The sequence below is a fragment of the Xenopus laevis genome, chromosome 8L (genome assembly GCF_017654675.1).
Source record: "Xenopus laevis strain J_2021 chromosome 8L, Xenopus_laevis_v10.1, whole genome shotgun sequence".
Taxonomy (NCBI): Eukaryota; Metazoa; Chordata; class Amphibia; order Anura; family Pipidae; genus Xenopus; species Xenopus laevis.
Window position 1 is genome coordinate 71,382,100 of NC_054385.1, and position 22,014 is coordinate 71,404,113.

The window sequence follows — 22,014 nt, forward strand, 5'->3', positions numbered from 1 at the left end:
GTACATATTTTTCCAGCAATATCATGCATGTTGTTTCAGTACATCTACACTAGATTTACTGTATCGCACAGCTGTCAAGCCCCAAACTACTACTCCAGTAGCTTTTGTGGAGCACTAGGAGTTAAATATGTGATCTAAACATCCATCATATAGGAGTATAGTGTTGGCTCTTCTTATATGTTATTTTTTTTAATCTCCACTGAAGTCTCTGTACTACCTACAGAATACAAGCCAGCTTGCATCTTCTTAGAGCTTTCTTTAGGTTGGTACAACCATGGTTAACTGTAGGAAATTAAGTAACGCAGCACAAATAATTTGAGTTTTATATCTAAGAAATAGATATCTAAGAAACAAGTCTACTTATTTAGAGGTGAATGGTGGCATAAATGCAGAAAATTGTTAAAAGCACATAGAAGTCTTATTTATATCATGCAGTCCTATGATACCTGGTATTACCCCAAAAAAGCAAGGTGTCTATAGGAGTTTTTGCCCTTATCCCCCCATTTTGGGTTTGTCTGGACTCCCAACAATGGATGTGATAGAACAAGATTTTAAAAAACAGATGGGGCCAATCTTTCAGTCAGTCTGAAGCCATCCTATTCTCTGCTACAAAAACAAGTGATGCCTTATACTGCTTTTAAGGAAAGATAGAAGTATATATGAGAACTTACCCTTTATTGTATAATTAAATGCAAGATACATCTTTGTTAGGATAAATGAAAGCCCTTCGGAAAATTAAATGATCAACATCTTTCCATATTCATTTGCTCATTTGCATGGCAACTGGCTTACAAGTCTGTTTCTTGAAAGTAGATTGCTAGCTTTTGGGGGAAAATCTCACAGAACATGAAGAAAGATACATACATCTCTACTGGTCTCTTTGTGTCACTATGCATATGTAAAGTGTTATGTACAGTCTACACATATGTACAAAACTTGGATTAATGAAATGCACATGTAGAGAATGACTGAAACACATTCAGGTGCTATATGTGCCGGAAACAGTTAATTGTACAATCAAAGCACACTCCCCTGCCTCCTCCCATATGGTGAATCCCATTAGGCTTTGTATGAATTTTGCTGGCACATACCACTTTGAGGAACAGGGGAGGGGACTGCAGAGATGAAAGGCAGTTCTTCACTGTTGCCCCTCTGGTTTGATAAGCTAATGAGCTCATTAAAGGATACAAGAGGCACTGGGGGGTTGTAACCAGATAATCCTCTTGTTAATGTGGTAATTAACCCTTTGATTCCCTTGGCCAGCCTGCTGGGCATGATGGAGGATTAAAGAAGTGGTGCCTAGGGTAACCAAAGGTAGGGGGTAAGGGTGCTGAGAAGGTAACTTCCAAACTTGTAAAAAAAGATTCCATTTAAGTATATAACGCAAAATAATAATAATATGTTTTTCCCACTCTGAGGATCATGGGAGTTGTAGTTAAACAGCTGCTAAAAGTCACATGTTGGAAAGCATGTCAAAGATTCAGAGAACTTTGTTATACATGTTTATTTTATTTGGACCCAACTCACTAAAGTGCTCTCTAACCCCTTTTATCTGTTGCTAGCATCTTAATTCCTTTACACAAGGGATTAGTTAGGTGCCTATATACATTCAGATTTATCACACCAAAACACACAATAATCTAAAATAAAGAAATGAATACCAAACAAACCCTTTTGTGTAGATGTGTGTTTAAATAGTTGTATATCTTGTTACAAAATTGCATACAATACTGTTAATAATCTTTCTTAATGCATATAGCTATAGTTCAGCACCTCTTGGGACAGGGTAATGATTGCAGCAGTTAAGGGGACATCTATATAGATATATATATATATATATATACAGTATAAATATAGATATGTGTGTGTGTGGCATGCAAGCTATTTAAGGGTTTTAAGGGGATTCCCTGACTGATATCTATGTGGAACTTATTGAGATATTGACTGTATACGCTAGAAAATGTATTGAATTCTGTATTGGGGCTGACAAGTCTGTACAGGCACCCATATGAACTGGCTGATGAGAAGATCTTGCAATATTTCAGCTAACTTTAAAATATACTGGCATGACATGTCTCAGTACAAGCTAGTAATTAGCTAGTAATTCTGAAGTTGGAAAAGCTGAAGTTGGCCTGTGATTTATATGTGCAGTTATCCAGTCATGTAGAAAAAGATAAATATTACCTGTCCCACTCAGTTCAGTCCTTCTGGCTACTGCCAAAACAACAGATCTGGGAGCTGTTTATCAGTAAAAATGAAATGCTAAATGTTTTATTGTGGTTTTCTATAATGCTATGTGTGCATTCAGTACTGTACAGTGTGTATGCAGTAATGCACTGGCGTCATGGTACACTGTGATATGGGCTGTCAGTACGTTTGCAGCTGTTAATACAGGAATATGAGTTCAATAGTTTTATATCTTTTGCAGGTTCATGATCTGTGTGACAATTTCTGCCACCGGTATATCACATGTCTAAAAGGCAAGATGCCCATTGATTTAGTGATAGATGATCGTGATGGCTCTTCCAAGTCTGATCTGGAAGATTTCACAGGTTCCTGCACTAGCCTATCAGACCAGGTTTGTAACTTCTTTAGAGGGCTTTATAAAATATTTTGGTTTACATTTTCCTTTCATTAACTCTCTCCCCAAATGGCCCATACAGTGGCATAACTAGAAGTTAATGGATTCAACAGCAAAATCATTAGGGTCCCCTTAACTTTGGGAATAAGATATTTTTAGAAATCTATACTAAAACTTCTGGGCCCCTATAGCTCCTGGGCCTCCCAGCAGTCATAGAGTCTGCTTCCTCTATAGTTATGCTGGGCCCTGGGCACAAATGTCCCCTCTCTAACTATTAGTACAAATATTACACATCTGGGTGCCATTACTAGGATGGAAGACAATCCATATTCATCTAAACTGTATTCTATCTCTTCAGTCATTCTTTTAAATCTTAAGTCCATGGGATATAAAGCAAATGGTATATATATATATATATATATATATATATATATATATATACACAGGGCTGCCATCAGAAATCACGGGGCCCCGTACAACAAAATTTTCTGGGGCCCCCCCTCGCCACCTCTCCCTAAGTATGAAGGCCACACAGGCATTAAAAGATGAAGTGCCCCCCTACAAGTTAAAAAAATAACTTTGGTGCCTAGACCCCTCCTACAAGTTTTGGTGGTCAGGTGGTGGTTAAAGAAAAAAAAACATTGGTGGCCAGGGCCCCACACATAAAAAAAAAAAAAAAACAATTAGCCAGGGCCCCCACACATTTTTTACAAAAAAAAAAACAATTAGCCAGGGCCCCCACACATTTTTTACAAAAAAAAAACAATTAGCCAGGGCCCCCACACATTTTTTACAAAAAACAAAAACAATTAGCCAGGGCCCCCACACATTTTTTACAAAAAAAAAACAATTAGCCAGGGCCCCCACACATTTTTTACAAAAAACAAAAACAATTAGCCAGGGCCCCCACACATTTTTTACAAAAAAAAAACAATTAGCCAGGGCCCCAACACATCTTAAAAAAAAAAATAGCAAAGGGCCCCACACATTTAAAAAAAAAAACAAATAGCCAGGACCCCCACATATTTTTTTTTAAAAAACTTTTAGCCAGGGCCCCCACACATTTTAAAAAAAAAAATAGCAAAGGGCCACCACACATTTAAAAAAAAACAATTAGCCAGGGCCCCACACATTTTTTTAAAAAAAACTATTAGCCCACACATCTTAAAAAAATAGCAAAGGGCCCCCACACATTTAAAAAAAAAAAAACAATTAGCCAGGGTCCCCATACATTTTTTTTAAAAAAAACTATTAGCCAGGGCCCCCACACATCTTAAAAAAAAAATAGCAAAGGGCCCCCACACATTTAAAAAAAAAAAAACAATTAGCCAGGGTCCCCATACATTTTTTTTAAAAAAAACTATTAGCCAGGGCCCCCACACATCTTAAAAAAAAAATAGCAAAGGGCCCCCACACATTTTAAAAAAAAAAAAACAATTAGCCAGGGCCCCCACACATTTTTTAAAAAAAAACTATTAGCCAGGGCCCCCACACATCTTAAAAAAAAAATAGCAAAGGGCCCCCACACATTTAAAAAAAAAACTATTAGCCAGGGCCCCCACACATCTTAAAAAAAAAAAAAAAACTAGCAAAGGGCCCCCACACATTTAAAAAAACAATTGGTCAGGGCTCCCACAAGTTAAAAGAAAAAAAAAACTGCACGTACCTTAGCCAGGGAGTTCAGATGCCGGTATCTTCAGTTTCTTGTGCTCTGATTCGCCAGTGAAATGTAAGTCCCGGTAAAGGCGCATGGTGATTGGATAAAATAGAAGGGAGGTTCAAACTTCTCCCAACCAATCAGAATGTGGCTTTACCGGGACTTACATTTCACTGGCGAATCAGAACACAAGAAGAAGTCATCGGAGCTCGGATGCAGGGGACCGACTGTGCAAGTAAATGCAAGTAAGTGCAGCACGGCCGGGCCCCCCTTAACTCCCCAAAACATCCGGGCCCGGGACAACAGTCCCCCCTGTCCCCCCCTGATGGCGGCCCTGTATATACACATACTTTGTGTCCAGTGCCTGCATTCTTACCGGATTGTAGACAACTTCGGGTGCAAGGGTCAAAGGTTCTCCATATAGTTTACTATATATATAATATATATAATTAATATATATATATATATATACACCTCCCTCACACAGGTGTAAGAATGTGCTTTTATAATATTAGATGCAATACCAGCTCTCCTTTGAGCTGAACTTGCTTCATAAAGAAATTGTTTGTGGGGAAGGGTAAAATCCAGACTCAGCTAGTAAATGCATAATTGATGAGTCCCATCCCAAGATTATTAATTTCTAGTAATGCTCCCCTTCAGATAACTAGGGTCTGCCATGTTTTTCTCTTTATTTCTATCCCCTTCTGCCTAAACTAATGCAGGGAATGCATTTGCCTATAGTTAGACTGATGCATTTTTAATATTCCTCCAGGCTACACAGCGAGCAGGGTAGATAAAGGTCTGGTGCTGAATGCACTAATTCCAAGCAGCAGCCCATTGTGTGCTGTGTGCTTGTCACCCCTGTGCACGGCACTGCAAATCTTAACCCTTTCTACACCATAGACTCACAGCACAGAGCAAGAGATTCCAGAGCAGCTTTTAGAAACAATTTAACCGACATTATATTTGGTACCGTTACTATACCCTGCACTGTATCTAGAAGCTATGGGACCACACAACAATGAATTTTAGACAACTCCCGAATAACAGGAGATTCAGGAAGATCGAGTTACATTCACAGAAAGTTTTTGATGTATCAAAAAAAGCATTTTAGCATAAATCATTATTTTACTTCACATTAAGAACCAGTTTTATATGAACTCTACTTTTGTGAATCCTAATAATACAGTCCATTCCTTACAACATGTGATTTTATCTTTGCCATGAATATGTGAGATTAAGTCATGGTGCTCATTGCATTCAATATTGCTTATCGGAGCGTAAAGTAATGCATACACAGATTTGATTTGTCAGTTTGGCTTGTGAACACATGGTGCATGAGCAAAGCCACCGCTCCTCTTAGTTTTGAATGTTCTGGCTACCGGCCCAAACAAATGGCATAACTGATTGATAGTTGGTTATCGTTAAAGTCATTGGCTGTTTGCACAGAAGTAGTATTTACAAATTTACTTTAACTTGAAACATATGTCAAAATAACCTGTACATATCTTAGCTGTGCAACATTGCACAGGTATTAAATGGTGCAGTTCACCCCAATTGCACCAATATTAAGAGTAAGTTGAGGTTTATTACACTTTTGCATTAACTTCTAACAACCATCAATGCATTTGGTTGTTAAATTAATCAAAAAGCTATCACTTCATTTACTAGACTTTGATCAGCAACATATTAGCATTTCACTACTATTCGTATATGCTTGGTACCCCTATGTCCCCCTGGAAGATCTGATAAGTAACCATTCCAGTGTCTAGAAGTACACCTTGACCACAAGAAGATCTTAACTTACAGGCTTGTCACTGTAATATGTAAACTTTGGCCCCTGGAAGGCCCATAAATATGTCACTGTCATTTTGACTATTGCTCCCAACACATTATTGCCATTAGTACATTATGGCCCTAATTGAAGCTAACCCATAAACATAACACCGCCATTAGTAAACTTTGGTCTTAGTTTCCATTTTGGAGTTACAGAGTAGGTGCTGTTAACATTTCAAAGCCTCAGTGTCTGTACTTCATTTACATTTCATGTCTTCACCAACCCCCCTGGAGATTTTAAATAAGAAATCTGTGCTCTGTAAAGGTTTCCTTCCCATGGGTTGTAAGGGCCTACATACTCTCCCCTTATCCCGCTACATCCCACTGTGAATCTGGGGTTCTCCTTCTATGTACCTCAGGGTTAAGCAGGACAGGGTAAAGGGTCACGACACCGTTATATCCAAACCTACCCAGCTGGAACCCGAAGCTTTCTGTGATCACCTGAAAGCAGAAGCTAACTACACTCCACAGGGGAAAAGGCGCCCAGCCAGAGCCTTAAGGCAGCAAGTCCCTTTGAATGCAGGATTAAAGGGTCACCAAGGGTCAATTCAGCTCCCAGAGGGGGTGTATGTACAAATGAAAATGACCCTTTACATCTCAAGAATGGAGAGGATTGTCTTTCATTCTCTCCTTATCTCTCTGGTGTTTGGGATTTCAAAAAGCTCCAACATAAAGGGCCACAGAAAGTCAGGTTCTGTCAGTGTCCAGTGTGCACAGGAGATTTGTATTCTTATTTTGGGGTGCATGTCTTACTAGGTGTGACAAAAAGAAACACTTATCAATGAGGCACACCGTTTGTTTTTCACATAATGTCACTTTGCTGTAATCTTTATTTTTATTTCCCATCATTCTGTGCATTTGTGGCCATTTTAGTGTTGCCCTACTGTAGCTCTCTGTGTAACCCCAAAGGCTGGCCTTGCTCATAATCTGTAGATTCTGGCAAATCCCAGAGGGGCTGTCAAAAGATGTCATAGATAGCCACTATTTATTGGGCTGGTGGGGGGGCTGTTTTGGGCCTCTGTGTACTGGAAATGCAAGGGCCTATTTTAAATCCCATTCCGGACCTAACCATGCATAGTGCATATATCACCATCCTAACACCGTCTATATTTTTTTTAACATGAACATTTTGTGTTCTTAGAATAACTCATGGCTACGAGATCATGATGAGACAGGCTCTGCTCACTCAGGTACACCGGGTCCTTCCAGCGGAGGACTAGCTTCCCAAAGTGGCGATAATTCCAGTGAACAGGGTAAGATCAGAATCAATTTCTAATCAATTCATTTCCCCCTTTTTATTGTTTGTAGTGGATTTAATCTTTTTTTTACACAGGTGTTGCAAGGCCAGTTCATGAATAGACCGCCATGTCTCTAAAGTAAATATGTTTTAGTTGCTGCAATGTCCGTGTCTCTGGGTAGCATGCATCATATATGTGCCTCAGGAAATGTGCTCTTGTTGCTTTTTGCCACCTTGGCACAGTCGAGGTCTGCATAATAGCACATTGAACTGAAGTGAAAAAGCAAATATGGCATGCACAATAGTTTAGACACCTTTAGGTTAATACTTTGTTGCACTTTCCTTGGCAGAATTAGCAACTTCCGAATGTTTCCTGTGGCCAGCTAAGAGCCCTTGTTGTAACTTGTGGATTTTTCCCCACACTGCTGTATGAAACTCTTTTAGCTCAGACATATTTTAGGATTTCTTGCATGCACTGAGTGCTGGAGATCAGCCAAAAAAATTTCAGTAATATTGTAACTGTGCAAAGGACATTTTTTAACAGTGTCCTGTAAATTGTCAGCTTGTTCTTAGCCTCAGTTATTTTACTGACCACAGGATATTCGCTTCTATTTTCTTTTTTTTTTATATTTGTTTGACTCCGTTATTTTCTTTTTGCACAGTATTTTCGTGTCACTGACTTACCCTTTCTATGCATTACAAACAGCCAAAAGTTCTTTTATACAAATGCCAAAGCTCTCTTATGTGATTGCTCCAGACTTTCATCAGTTCCATAAGCATACTAGTTTAGGAATGTGTTTGTTTTGTACGTTTTAGATGATGACTTGGGGTTGTAGAAAAGGCTTCCTTCTCAAAAACTCATTGCAGGTCAATGCTGTGTACAACTACACTACTGGCAGCTATGTTTTTATAGCAGGTTGATTGTATTGTGTCTTGTTGTACAAAGAAACAACTCAGCCAACCATAATCCAACCAATCAATGGACAATAAAACTGATTTTAATAAGGGACAATTTATCATCATCTAGATGGGAAACCTTTCAATAGATACCTGAAATGACTGCAATCTGTAAGTCATTTGAAAGTAAATTAAGTGTCAAAAGACTTCTGACTACCTTATCTCAACTGGAATTTTTTTCTCTGTATTACCTACTACAAGAGACCCCTTCTTTCCATATTGTACTAGTGAATGAGCAGTATGACATGTCTTCTGGTAGGTGACCATGGGTACTTTTATAATGGTGAGCCATCAACCACTGGCTGCAGTGGTTTGTTTTATAAAATGCTGGTTGAACTACATAATTATAGCTACAAGAAATAGTTGAAGTGTATATTTGAGTGCAGGCCCCTCTGGCTGTATAGAAATCACAGCTTGTCTTTCTCCCTCTGCCAAACCTATACCCCTCCCCTACAGAGCCCCCTCCTTCCAAACTTCAAGGTCATCAGATAAAAGTGTGGAGTCAGTACTGTGCTTTAACTCAGCTGCCTGAGATTTTTTTTCTCATCTCTGTAAGCTGCCTCTCATTCATAAATCTTTGCACCCCCTCTACCCTTCACCAAGCTCCCTTTTCCTCTCCCCCTCCCCATGCTGCTTCACTGCCTGTCTGCTTCATTGACTCACAGCGAGGGTTGCCATAAAGCCACAGGGAGTGTTGGTTAATCACAGAATAATCCTTGGGGGGGAGTCCTCCCATCAGCCCCTAGATCTGGTATCCTTCTCTCCACTCTTCTGCCCCCTCACCACCTCTCCTTCATTCAGTCACTTCTTGCAGTATGTAAACGGGATTAGTGTAAAATAAACAACTTGGGGAGTTGCGCTGGCTGTAACATGACCAGAGACTTAGTGTGTATATATAGCTATATATATTTAGGCCAAAGAACAAAACAGGATACAGTACAACAGGGACAGCTTAACAGCAGAGTTATGATTGCCAAAGTATGACTTTGTGAGATGTTAGCCAGCTATTAAGGAGATTATTTTATCATAATCATCACATAGTTAACAAAATTATCAATTCTGACCATGAGTTTAAATTCTGCTGTTTTCTTTTTCAGTCCTTTAAGAGATCTGTCTTTGATAAATGTATATATTTTAAAAGTTTGGGGGGGTTGTGTAACAGCTTCAGGTAGTCTTTCCTATATCTCTCCCTCACTGCTTATAACAGCCATAGGTGACCATGATATTGTTATAGAAAGAATGTTTTCAAGGTTTTTACACAGCACAATGCTAATTCTCCCAATGGGACAAGTTTTCAGTCACAAAAAAAACCTTTATTTTGATACTACTGTCACCCAACTGGCACTGGAATGACTGGTAGCTGTTTGCAACTATTATGATTGAGAATTATGCTGCCCATGGTACACAATAGAGAACCGAATCCAGGACTTGGTTCGGGATTTGGCTAGGATTTGGGCTTTTTCAGCATATGCAAATTAGGGTCAGGAAGGGAAATCAAGTAACTTTTTGTCACAAAACATGGAAGTTTGCATATGCAAATTAGGATTTTGGATTTTTGGATTTTGGTATTCGGCCAAATCTTTCATGAAGGATTCGGGGATTCGGCTGAATACAAAATCCCTAGTTCAAAATAATAGATATGGCCTGAGAGCAAAAAGTTTGTGTTCTGCAATACTTAGGGGGACATTTACTAAGCTCGAGTGAAAGATTCGAAGTAAAAAAACATCAAATTTCAAAGTTTTATTTTGGGTACTTCGACCATCAAATAGGCTACTATGACCTTGACTATGACTTTGACTTCGATTCGAACGATTCAAAGTAAAAATTGTTTGACTATTCAACCTTTCGATAGTCGAAGTACTGTCTCTTTAAAAAAAACTTTGACTACATACTTTGCCACTATAAACCTACCTAGCTACAATGTTAGCCTATGGGGACCTTCCCCATTACTTTTCTAAGGGTTTTTTGATCGAAGGAAAATCCTTCGATCGATGGATTAAAAACCTTCGAATCTTTCGATTTGAAGGATCTCATCGTTCGATCGAACGATTTTTCCTTCGATCGGTCGATCGTAGTATTTGCGGTAAATCCTTCGACTTCGATATTCGAAGTCGAAGTCGAAGGATTTTGCCTCGAGGGTCGAATTCGAGGGTTTATTAACCTCGATATTCGACCCTTAGTAAATGTGCACCTTAATGTCGTGTCCTAGGCAACTGTATTGATGTGTCTTGTTCTGAAATGTATCATATGTAGAACTGGCACTGCATTTATCCTACCATGTGTTCTGGGGTATTATACATGGAACTGGCACTGTATTTATCCTCGCATGTGCTATTATGTATCGTACATGAAATATGTATGTTACCATACATTCTGGCATATTACACATAATATTTTTACTGCATTTATTCTGCCATGTGTTCTGGGGTATTATACATGGAATTGGTCCTTTGATACTATGAAGGAATCTGTGTAAAAAGGGTCTTTAATTAACCTATCCAAACTTAAAAAACACCCTTCATCTATGAGAGAGTGTAACTGATATCCCTTCAGTATTTAGTAGAAAGGCCTAAAAATTGGGGGGAAATAAAAAAAAGCATATTTTTGGATGACTTCCAGCTGGGATACAAATGCAACTTTATTTAAGTGAGACAGTTAAAAAATGCTTGGCAGAGGCTTTTATGGCTGTAGCCAGATGAGCAATTATGAATGCTGCCAGTAGTGATTCCACAGTGATACTTGCTTGTCACTAGGGAAATGCTAAAGTATTCGTGCACAGGGTCTACTATCTGTGCACACAATGTTATATTAAGCTTAGCCAATTGGCTTCAAACTGCTGCTCCATGTAGAATGGCTACACACAGGCTGACACAACAACTTGTGCAATTTGGCAATACCTAACCAAATCTGTGTGATTGATTGCATGCAAGACTGCCTGTCAAGCTCCAGGTCAGCTGATGAACGCTACACATACAGTACACTGATGGACTTGTCATCTTACCAGATATTCATTTTTTGGCAAGAAACAAAACTGTGACCATATAGGCTTTTGAAGTTTCAAAAATGATGGCATTGGGTCCATTTTTCAGTGGACCAAATTGCATCGAATAGTTAATATACGGTGACATAGTCAGTCCCATGGTTCAGGCCTAAAGAGACTGGATATTGATAATTAAAATTGTATGTGGCCTTTCATGTTGCGTAAAAGAAACGTGCTAACATGGTTGGTAAATGTTTTATTCAAAAGTTCAATTTTAAATTAGTGGTGTAACAATATAGGAGCCCACCCTGTGTCGGTGGGGCAGGGACTGTGTCAATGACAAACAGCCTAAAGTACTGTGGAAATATGTTAGAGCTACAGTATATAAATAAAAGTTAATAATAAAAGTAATCCCTAGAAGGATAATCCTTTAATTCTTGCATGGTATAAAGACTGGAGTGAAGATTTTCCAAACATATTTGTGTCCATTACCTGCAAGCTAAGATGTTATTATTAATTTGCATTATAATGGCTTTATGAAGTTATTTGATTGTGGCACACACGTTTCAGGTCTTTCCTATTATACATTATGAACAGCAGTCAATATACCAGCTTACTACCGATACAGAAAGCTGAATAGCGTTCACTTGGAATCTGTGACTAGAGAATTCATCTTATTTTGTGTCCTATTCCATTCCATTTACACTTATCTATTATGCTGACAGTCTGAGGACTCACCCCCAAGTGACCCTTATCTTTATTAGAACCCAATTAAACACTCTCTGCCTTATCCCTATCCCCTGTATATGTGAAGCCTTTGTTCTGCACATCCCTTTGTTCCTGATGTTTAGCATTATAAGAACACATGAGTAAAGCTCCCCATAGATGCAAAGATTTTTCTTGCCGAAGGACCAATTTTAGCGAAGTCCGACCAATCCTTCGAAATTATGGTGAAGTTAGTGGGATTCGAACGATTGTACATCTTCCGATTTTTCATCCGACATCTGTCAGAAAATTGATCGGAAAATTTATCGGTCCCAGTGCAATCTAGCTGTGTTTGCAGGGCCAAGCAGGCAGCTCGCCTTTGTTTTCCTGCAAATGGTCTTTTTAGTTGATGAACAATTCTTACGATCGTTGCAAGATAATCGTGGTCTCATGATGACAATCGGATCTTATAAAAATCTTTACATCTATGGCCAGCTTTAGGCAAGATTTTGCATAGGAGAGTCAGCTAGATGAATAGGAGAAGATGGGTTGTTGAAGATGTGAGATGGAGCTCAGTGAGACCTTGCAACACAGGGCTAAGAAGACACAACTCTGATACATAATTTACCTCCCCTCCAGGCAAGCTTTTAAGCTCTTATTTTGCCGCAGGTTATTGGAGCTGAGCAGCTGTTATTTGGTCCCCCAGACTCCCCCCCCCCTCCGATTTATGTTTATAAGACAGAAGCGTGTGTGTTTGCCTGGGCAGGAAGAAAAAAGAGCTTACAAGCCAGCAAATTGTGTGCAATCTGAAAGGGATGCCCACAGATTAGTTACAAAGGTGAAAGTATATTAACATTTATAGAATAACTGTGGTCTGACATCATGAAACATAAATAGGCTGCTGAATCTGTAGAGCTCTACGATAAAACTAGGCCATACCACTGGTTTGTGTATTTTCGATCAGCTATTAGTAGCAAGATATGGGTATCACAAATACAGAATAATCATGGGTGTCTTCAGAAAATTTTCCAGCGGGGCAAGTAAGCTAATATCAGATAGGATAGCATCCCACTGAAGATGAACCTATTGTTGTTGAGAATTACATTTACAAACAATTTATTAGAACTACCTATGTAGCTGGATATGTCAAGCTGGGGCAACTGCCCACTCTTGCCCCCTTATGCAGACACCCATGAGAATAACCACTAAATGTAGCTAAGAATTAGGCCTCCATTGACTTCATGTTTTGTTTTTCCAATAGGTGATTGTATGGATAACAGTGTGGCATCACCCAGCACGGGGGATGATGATGACTTAGATAGAGACAAGAAGAGAAACAAGAAAAGAGGCATTTTCCCCAAAGTTGCCACGAATATAATGAGGGCGTGGCTCTTTCAGCACCTCTCGGTAAGACCATGAAAGTACTGAGTCTATATCACACTTGCTGCTTATTTGGATCAATGTTACCCCATTCTGTTATTATACAATAATTTTATCAGATGGAAAAAAGGTCAATGATATCTATGCCATCTCTCAGTCTATCTATATCAAGCAAGAGACAGACCTTCACTTTTTCATTTATATGAATGGGAGCTGCAATATCATTCCTCATTAGAACGTCCAATTAAATATGATCCATTAATTTCACTTAAGCTGTGAGACCCAGTGTCCAATTTGTCATTCATTAAGGGCAATGGCACATGTAGCACTTTGTCGCTTACAGGAGATTGCCATTCCTAAGACAACAAAGTGTCTTAAATACCTTTTAATACAGAATAAGAAGACATTTTCCAGCAATTGACCCAGATCATCATGTGTGAATACAGCTATCCCCATTCTTCTGTATTAAAAGGTATTTCACTTTGTCGCCATTGACTTAAAGGACGAATATGTTAGCACACTGCCCCTTTTAGACAATCTGCTTGGTCCTGTTTCAAAATGCACAACTGTGCATTCAGTGACATTCACTATTACATTTTTAGAGCAAATAAGCAAGTTTCCTGTTTCATACCTTATAAGAAACAGCTGGAAATTTCAAATGCAAGAAAACTTTATTTAAAAAAAAAATCACATGCTAAAAAATTACTGATTTCCCATACATCAGACCAAAGAAACATCTAGATATGCAGTATATTTCTGATTATATCGTAACAACCATTAATGGAAATGTATATATAGGCATGTATGTATGTTGATCCCTGTTTAGGCTGGGGGGTTAAAACTGATCTAATCTATGTTGGCTATGTTATCAGCTGTACACTTTGATAAAAGTAAGAAACTAAAATGCAGAGTTATAAAAACATCTTAATAGACTGTTATGCTAGGGTAATAACTTCCATTACTATAAAAACAGTATTACTCCGCCTTCATATTATCTATAGAAACCTGCCTAGTTCACCAGTGTAGAGAAGTTCCAATTAAAATTTACCAAAGCGCAGAATAAAAGCTTTGAATCTCTACTGTTCTAACCCATCGAGAGAGCCTCAGGCAAAATTTCAGCTTGCGAAGTAGAGAGAAACAATTAGTCAGAAGGAAGCTTGTCCTTGCCTAGTTAAACAAAGCAAAGTTAATGAACAATGACCAATTAGTTACTAATTGTCAAAGCTATAAACCTATTAGAAGCTGGTAAACGGGTAATCAATTCTAGGTAATTACCCTGAACCTTCTTAGCAGAAGTCACTGGGGAAGAAAATCAAGAGATCTGCTAGCTCTCTGAGAATACATTGCAAGAATCATTGAAATTACAGAAGCCAATATGGCTGCAATTGCTATTTTAAGTGTTTTTTTTCAGTACAGGAAAGGTGTGCAACTTCATAAGTGTTGTGAAACTGTACAGCTAAAGTTTGTTCTGCTACTTATTGTAAAGGTCACTAAAGTCTTAGCTGTATCCTTGCCTACTGTTTTCGGAAAAGGATCGTTTTTAATTTTGACGAATCTTAATGCAAAGGTGTTTTTGTTTGGCATAGCAATAAATCAGTTGCAATCATTCAGTATAGTCTCTTGTCCAAATCTGTGATTATGCTATAACAGATCCTATGACAGGGATCTTGAGACTTTTTGGTTCTGAACCCTAATTGTGATCAAATATTCTTAGCTCATAAACAGGTAATAATATATGAAAATGTGACTATAGTCACACCCTTATAGTACCAGTTGTATCTAGGACCATAAATAAGCTTTCACCCTCAAATATAATCCTAATTGGGTTTCATAACGGCCCCTCTCCTAGGGGAACCAGACATACAGTCTTGGACATATTGTCCTATAGCAATTCATTAACAGTGGGGGTTTCTACAAAATAATAGACCAGGCCAGATGTCACCCTAGGAAAAGACAAGCTAATTATACCATCTGCATATAATGCATATTGCAGCTTATCATAACTCTGCCTTGACATTATGTTTTGAGTCAGTAAAAAGGAAATCCTCACAATCTCCAGAATATGGACAAGAATACAGCAGAGATTTTAGGAGGGCAACAAATAGTTAACATTTGCTGGGAATAGTGCTGCTTGTGGACAAGAGACTACCATTTTCTTGTTTGAAGTGTAGTGGCTGAGCTTATGAAAAAAGTTGGCTGCCATTGTTGTGCCTACATGTGAACTCTAAGCATCATCTATGTGTTTAGTGGATGGCAAAGATGTGCATTGCTATCAAAATAATAGGCACAAATAGCAGGAAATCAGTGGTACCTGACAGTTGTGGTTCAGCAAATGTGTGAGCCGATTTCTGCTATTGTATGTTGCTCTTACCTTAAAGTATGTGTTGGAAATATTTCTGTATATGTGTTGCATCTTGTTTGTGCCTTCACAATGAGACATACAATAGAATTTAGCTCCTTGCTTATCCACACAAAAAAACAAACAATTAAAACCTTTATGTGAAGCTGCAAATATTTGTCTCCCAACAAAGCTCTGGTCTGGTTACCCTTAGAAACCTTGAAGCCCTGTGCATTTCTCCAACCCCCCTTTTTATCAGGTCAGGCTTTTGGGCCTAGCGCCTGTAGATGCCTGAGCCCATGCTCTTCATCTGTCACCAGGCTGTCAGGGGAAGGTCTCCTCATGATGGCAACCTTAGACCCTCAGTCTCATCCATCATGGCTGGCCTTGACAGCTCCATAGTATTTTTCCTAGGATCTTCTAATCAACCTAGAGGCCAGTCGTACATTTCCTGGGTCCTTGCAAAAGAAAGCAATGTTTATGCCTGTCCATCTGTTCCAAATCTAGTATAGATACCCAACAGAAAACAGCTTTCCCCTCAAACCCCCCCCCCTTTTCTTTAACAAACCAGATGGTTATACATTGTTGAAGGGGGTCTTTTTTTGTCTTTGCTTCATTTGGCTAAAGTCTAACAAACAGAATTGCCTTAAATAAAACTTTAAGGGTGTTTGTAGGCATTCACTTACTTTTATACGATCTTTGGTTGCCTAAATAACAAACACTAGACATATGTGGTTGCAACAACTGAAATATAAAACACTTAAAGTATTTGGATCATATTTAAATATATTTTTACAAATTACAACAACTGTTCCTGAAACAATATACCATCATGATGCACAAAAGCAGAGCCATTGGTGTAATATAGTTAATTTCTATTGCAGCACCCTTATCCATCTGAAGAACAGAAAAAGCAGCTAGCGCAGGATACAGGGCTCACGATATTACAGGTTAACAACTGGTAAGTCCTTTCTTCAAAGATACCTAAATCTTTTAAGTAAAGCAATTAATCACTAACTGTTTAACTAAAATGTTAAAAATTGTAGTTTATATTATTTATCACTGTCATAGAGATATTCAACATATTCTTTAAATGTGCATGTAAACAAATACCCTCTAAAATATAAATAGAGATATTCAGCATATTCTTTAACTGTGCATGCAAACAAATACCCTCTAAAATATAGAATAAAAAATATATAAAAGTAGTTCTTGGCTAATTATAGTTAAATGAACAGTTCAGGTTTTAAACACCCACAACAGACTAAAACAGCAGTCTTTACCCTTTCTTTGTGGCACAGATTATATTAAACACTTATTATCTTTTGTTGCAGGTTTATTAATGCAAGAAGACGCATTGTCCAGCCTATGATTGACCAATCTAATCGCACAGGTAAAAATAGGAATTGTGAATTTGAAAAAGATCATTTTCCTAAATGACCTATAGACATTTTTGATACGTGCTGAAAAGTAAAAGTTTATACTAGTCAATCTGGCACCACCATTAAATGTCACTTGTAAATATCACAAGGATGATATATGGACTGTTACAATATTTTTCAATTTACAGGGCAAGGAGGTGCTCCCTACAGTCCAGATGGTCAGAACATGGGAGGATATGTCATGGATGGACAACAACACATGGGCATCCGACCCCCTGGTGAGAAACTTATATTTACTATTTGTATTTTATTTTGTCCTGTCCTGAGCTCCCATTGGTGGTGGATTCTGCACAGAGTTTATTTCTCCTACTTTGAAAGCTGATGGTGATGGGTAACAGTGAGTCAGTTAGAATATCAATAAGTGGAAACTTAATGAACCAGAAAGCAATCCTAAAATATAACGTTTCAATAGAGGTTTATGGATATTAAGTGGTGGGTTAGGGTGTTACTGTATGCAGCATTAGATATTCATTCGGCTTTCACAGCTGCAAATTCTGACATTCACCAAAGTTCAAGTAATACATATCTCCCAATAGGATGTTTAGCAGTTTTGTTGATTCTAGATATTTTATCAAGTTTTAAAGGAAACAACATTGCTTTATTACTATGTAAGAAACCTTAAATCAAGGCATTGAATTCTACAGTTAAAAACTTTGTACAGTGGTGTTTGGATGATACATACAGCGCTGCATGGAAAAAAAATCTAGGACCCAGCTTTAGTTTTTACTCCATTGCCAGTTAGCACTGTGCTTTGTCAAGTAAATTTTCAAAGAAAAAGCACTTATGCTGTAAGTTGTCTCTGCTAGGACCTTATTCAAGTACAGAAGTACAACATGATGAAGAAAATAGTCTGCTAAAGCATTATGCGTTAGACAAAAAGGAATTGAACACTTGTGAAAATCATACATAGGTCTAGGATCATCCTCAACACCTGTATTTAGAAAAGTGTATCCCATTGTCCTCCCCGATAGTCCTGGATAAGGATGGGATAATTAGAAGGTAATGTAATAAACTGTCTTAATTTTGCAACTTGTCTAGCTGTTTAAAAAGAAATATCTGATTGGTTGCTTTTGGTTACTAGATGTGGGCAGACTTAAGACACTTAATTATATTACCATGTTAGAATATCCAAATAATTTAGTATTTTACACATTTCACAGAGGGAGGGGGCTCATCGGTGTGCTATTTTGTGGTCTCTTGTGGTCTTAGTTGCCTGTCTTCCCCTTACTAGGAGCCATGGGAGGATTAGGCATGGCCGTAGGTATGGAGGGGCAGTGGCACTACATGTAACCGCTGCCATCTTTCTCATACTAGGGATGTAAGTAATATTTCTCTCTATATCTCTCTCTATCTACATATATATATATATTCTGGTCAGAAAATGGTATGAGGGAGTGCTTGTCAATCACAACTCCTTCCTACACATTATTTTCTCAAGCACACAACCAAATATCCCTTCTGTTCTTCACCTCACACTGGCTCATTACATGTAATTTGTGTATTTGTATTAACACTCACTTGCATGTATGTCACTGCATGTGTCCTTAATGGGAAGCTGTTGTTTTGAGAGACATTTAAATGGAACATACTTCGTCTTATGTCAACACAAATGAACTTGCTTATTGTGGAGGTGACCATAAGCTGAATTGCATTTTATGTACCAAGCATGTAATATGGGAAATACAGGCAAGGATTTTTATGGGGTTGGCAGAAGAGAGAGGGACTTTGGATAGTATGTTTTCAGAGGAAAAGAAGTTGGAAAAGGTGGATATAAATGGGGCAAGGAGATACGTTGATACAGTTACAGTGTTAATAAATGAGTTTATAGGTTCCAGCCTCAGCAGGAACCAAAATATTAGGCGCAAAAGATTTATTAAAGAGAGAGGGGGCCTCTGTGTCTCTCCATGTCTGTCAGAGTGGTATGTAGCCACAGAGATCAGAGAAGGGTAATGTCGAGGAGTATATACAGTGAGATGATACTACACTAGCTGAGAAAGGGGTCTTTTGGAGGCTCAGGAAAGCTAGTGGGAGGTTGAGGCAGCAAGAGAGAATTAGCTACAGAAGATGAGATAGTCAGGACCCCAGCAGCAGCTAATTGATACGCACCAAGCTAAATACTCCATCTCCCTTGCCGTGTCCAATTGCCCTGACTGCACAGGTATGTAGATTTCTCTGCTTCCGAGTAGCGCTTCACCACGGGTCAGGAAAGGCCTCTCACTGCTACAGCAGAAAGAGATTCCTTTTATTAAAAAGGAATTTTAACCTCTTCATAGCAATAATAAGACAACTCGAAATTTGGATGCATGGGGTACATATAAGTTTAAACTGTGAATTTAATTTTGGTTTGCTTTGTTTTAAAGAAAACAAGCAGTTAATATAGATGTATTTCTTTATCACATTATTTATCACAGTAAGTTGTACTGTAACATTGAGTTGTACAGAAGGCTTAATTAGAAGGATTGTACTTCAGAATTCAACAAAAATGTTCCTCGCGTGTCACCCTAAACCCAGATCCCTAATACAAAAAAAAAAAACCACAGTAACAGAACGTTGTTTGTGCATAAGAAGCAATGGGACAGTATGCAGCTCCCATGAAACCTGCATGAAGACAAGGCAAGTGGTAGAAACCAGAATTTTGTAGCAAGACAAAAGCATAAAGGTGCACATAAAGGGCCTTTGCAAAAAGCATTACAATGGAGGTAGTTTTGATCTTTGTACTGCACCTTGTGAATTGTGATTAGAAATTAGTCCTGTAGTCTCTTCATCTGATTTGCTTTAAGGTAAGGTTACCAGATCATGTACATCTCTAAAAAAAATAGACCTTATGTTATTGCAATATAATAATAATATAGCATTTAGTAGAAGTGTAATTGCTTTTTCAAATGATATAGAGAGAAATGATGTTTGAGAAGCGCCCAAGGTAGCAAATAAGCATTGCTTACCGGTCAAGGTCAAGGGTCACCAACACAATGCATTGGGGGTTCAATAATTACTAGCCTATGGTTTGGAACTCCTGCTTCTATCCATATGAATATAAGCTGCTTAGGCATTCTTCATATATTGCAACAAGGAGCACCAGTGAAACCAGTGTGCTATGATTGGGTTGTGCATTTACTGTGGTTGTCTATGAGGTTTTCTATGTCTTTTGCAGTTCCCATGTCAGTAAAATCAATGCAAAGAAACATGTAATATGTACAAACAACATACATAGATCTACTACTTTACAGTCTTGCCATCATTGTCTGAAAGGAATTAAAAGAATAGTTTGGTCAAATGGCTGATGGTTCTTTATTTCTCTTTCAGGCTTCCAAGGAATTCCTGGGGATTACACAGCAGCCCCAAGCACTATGCCCATGGGATTCCCACCGGCTGGGTACACACCTGCCATACCGCCACACTCCGCCGGTCTTCGCCACGGACCGTCTCTACACTCCTACCTCCCAGGGCACCCTCACCACGCCTCTATGATTCTGCCAGCTGGCGCCTCCCCTCACCACCTGGTATCAGCGCAGAGTCCGGCGGACGCACTTCTAAATGGTCAAAACATAGACATTCACGCTCACTAATATCGGACACCTTGGGCGTTAGTTCAGTGACATTTTTATTTTACCTCCAACTTCAATTTTTTAAAGGGTGTTGGCTAAACTTTATGTGCTTGTCCTGCAAAAGGGATAAAACAAGTGTTCAGCCCTTTATCCAGCTCACTGTAGCTGCAGAGTGGTTAGAAGCAAGTGGATGATAACAGGACATTCAGGAGAGAGGACACGGGATGAAAGCCATTCAGGTGGAACAGTGACAGAGTCAAGCCCAATGTGCAGTGGCCCTTCCTGAGAATCAGCATCATTTAAAATAAAGGAATAACACTCTGATGGAGGAGAAGAAACATTCTTTTTAAGCACACCCTTCATTCCCACTATTTGTTTATGGATGGACCAAGACAAGATGTTCACATGTGGACAGATGAAATCTTGAGGATTTACATTTTAGGAACTTGCTTTTTTTTCTTTTATGTTGTCACTTGAAAGCAGGGACTAAGTTAACTTGTACATTTTTAAGTAATATAATTATTTGGGTTGATACATGTCTTGTTTTACCTGTTTTTTTATGATAAAGGAAAAGAACTTGAAAACTAAATGCCACTGTGGATGTATATATACATGTAAAAATATTTATAGCACCTATAAAATTCAGGGTAAGCAGAGGAATTTTTGTTTCATGTTTTCAAGTACAAATGCACCTGGGATCCCCCCATACTAGGGTCATCCATGTTTTAGGCAATAATTGAGCAGTATATTCTAAGTGAATACAGTGGGTATAAGAAACCACAATCTTCCCTCCAGTGACAATGCCTAGCATGCTGTCAGGCAAGCCTATTATGTGGGGAGATCAGCACTGGTTAGGCTAAAATTCTTTGGTAAGACAAATTCACCTTTAGCCACCTTTAGCTCTCTTAGATTGCTGCAGGCAAGGGTGATCAGCTTCACCGCTCAAACGAGATTATTATGGTTTTTTGGGGGTCACTTGACACTACTGTGATAATCTTGAAACACAGACTTATGTACATGGTGTCTCTTAGCCATGCCTTTAAATATATAACTGGCATTCAGTTCATTTCCACAATATGTTTCCAAGGTTTAGATACCTTTAGGTTTTGCTTTCCATCTGTTTATTGGAACACTGCCTGCAGTCTGAACCTATTATTATATAATTGTGGTACAATGCATTGAGAGGGTCAGTGGTGATCAATCACTTTTTGTCAAAATTTTGGAATCATTTAGAGTACATTCTGAGAGCCTGACCGGGAACTTGTGGTTAGAGGGGATATAAATAAATAAAAATGACACAAACTTGCTCCGCATGCTCTTTTGGGCAATACCATACTTCAATTTTTTAAGCTCTTT

General features: G+C 38.5%; 1 protein-coding gene across 3 annotated transcripts in view; it reads left to right on the plus strand.

Annotated features, from left to right (window-relative positions):
• Nucleotides 1–21,314, plus strand: part of meis3.L (Meis homeobox 3 L homeolog) — a 29,865-nt gene extending 8,551 nt beyond the window's left edge. The window contains exons 6-13 of one of the 3 annotated variants that reach the window (XM_018228705.2): nucleotides 2,429–2,578; nucleotides 7,216–7,327; nucleotides 13,215–13,360; nucleotides 16,556–16,632; nucleotides 17,006–17,064; nucleotides 17,242–17,331; nucleotides 18,345–18,431; nucleotides 20,417–20,556. In XM_018228705.2, coding sequence (XP_018084194.1) covers nucleotides 2,429–2,578; nucleotides 7,216–7,327; nucleotides 13,215–13,360; nucleotides 16,556–16,632; nucleotides 17,006–17,064; nucleotides 17,242–17,331; nucleotides 18,345–18,403 — 693 coding nt within the window. In that variant the 3' untranslated portion in view covers nucleotides 18,404–18,431; nucleotides 20,417–20,556. 3 annotated transcript variants of the gene reach the window in all.
• The last annotated feature ends 700 nt before the right edge of the window (nucleotides 21,315–22,014 follow it).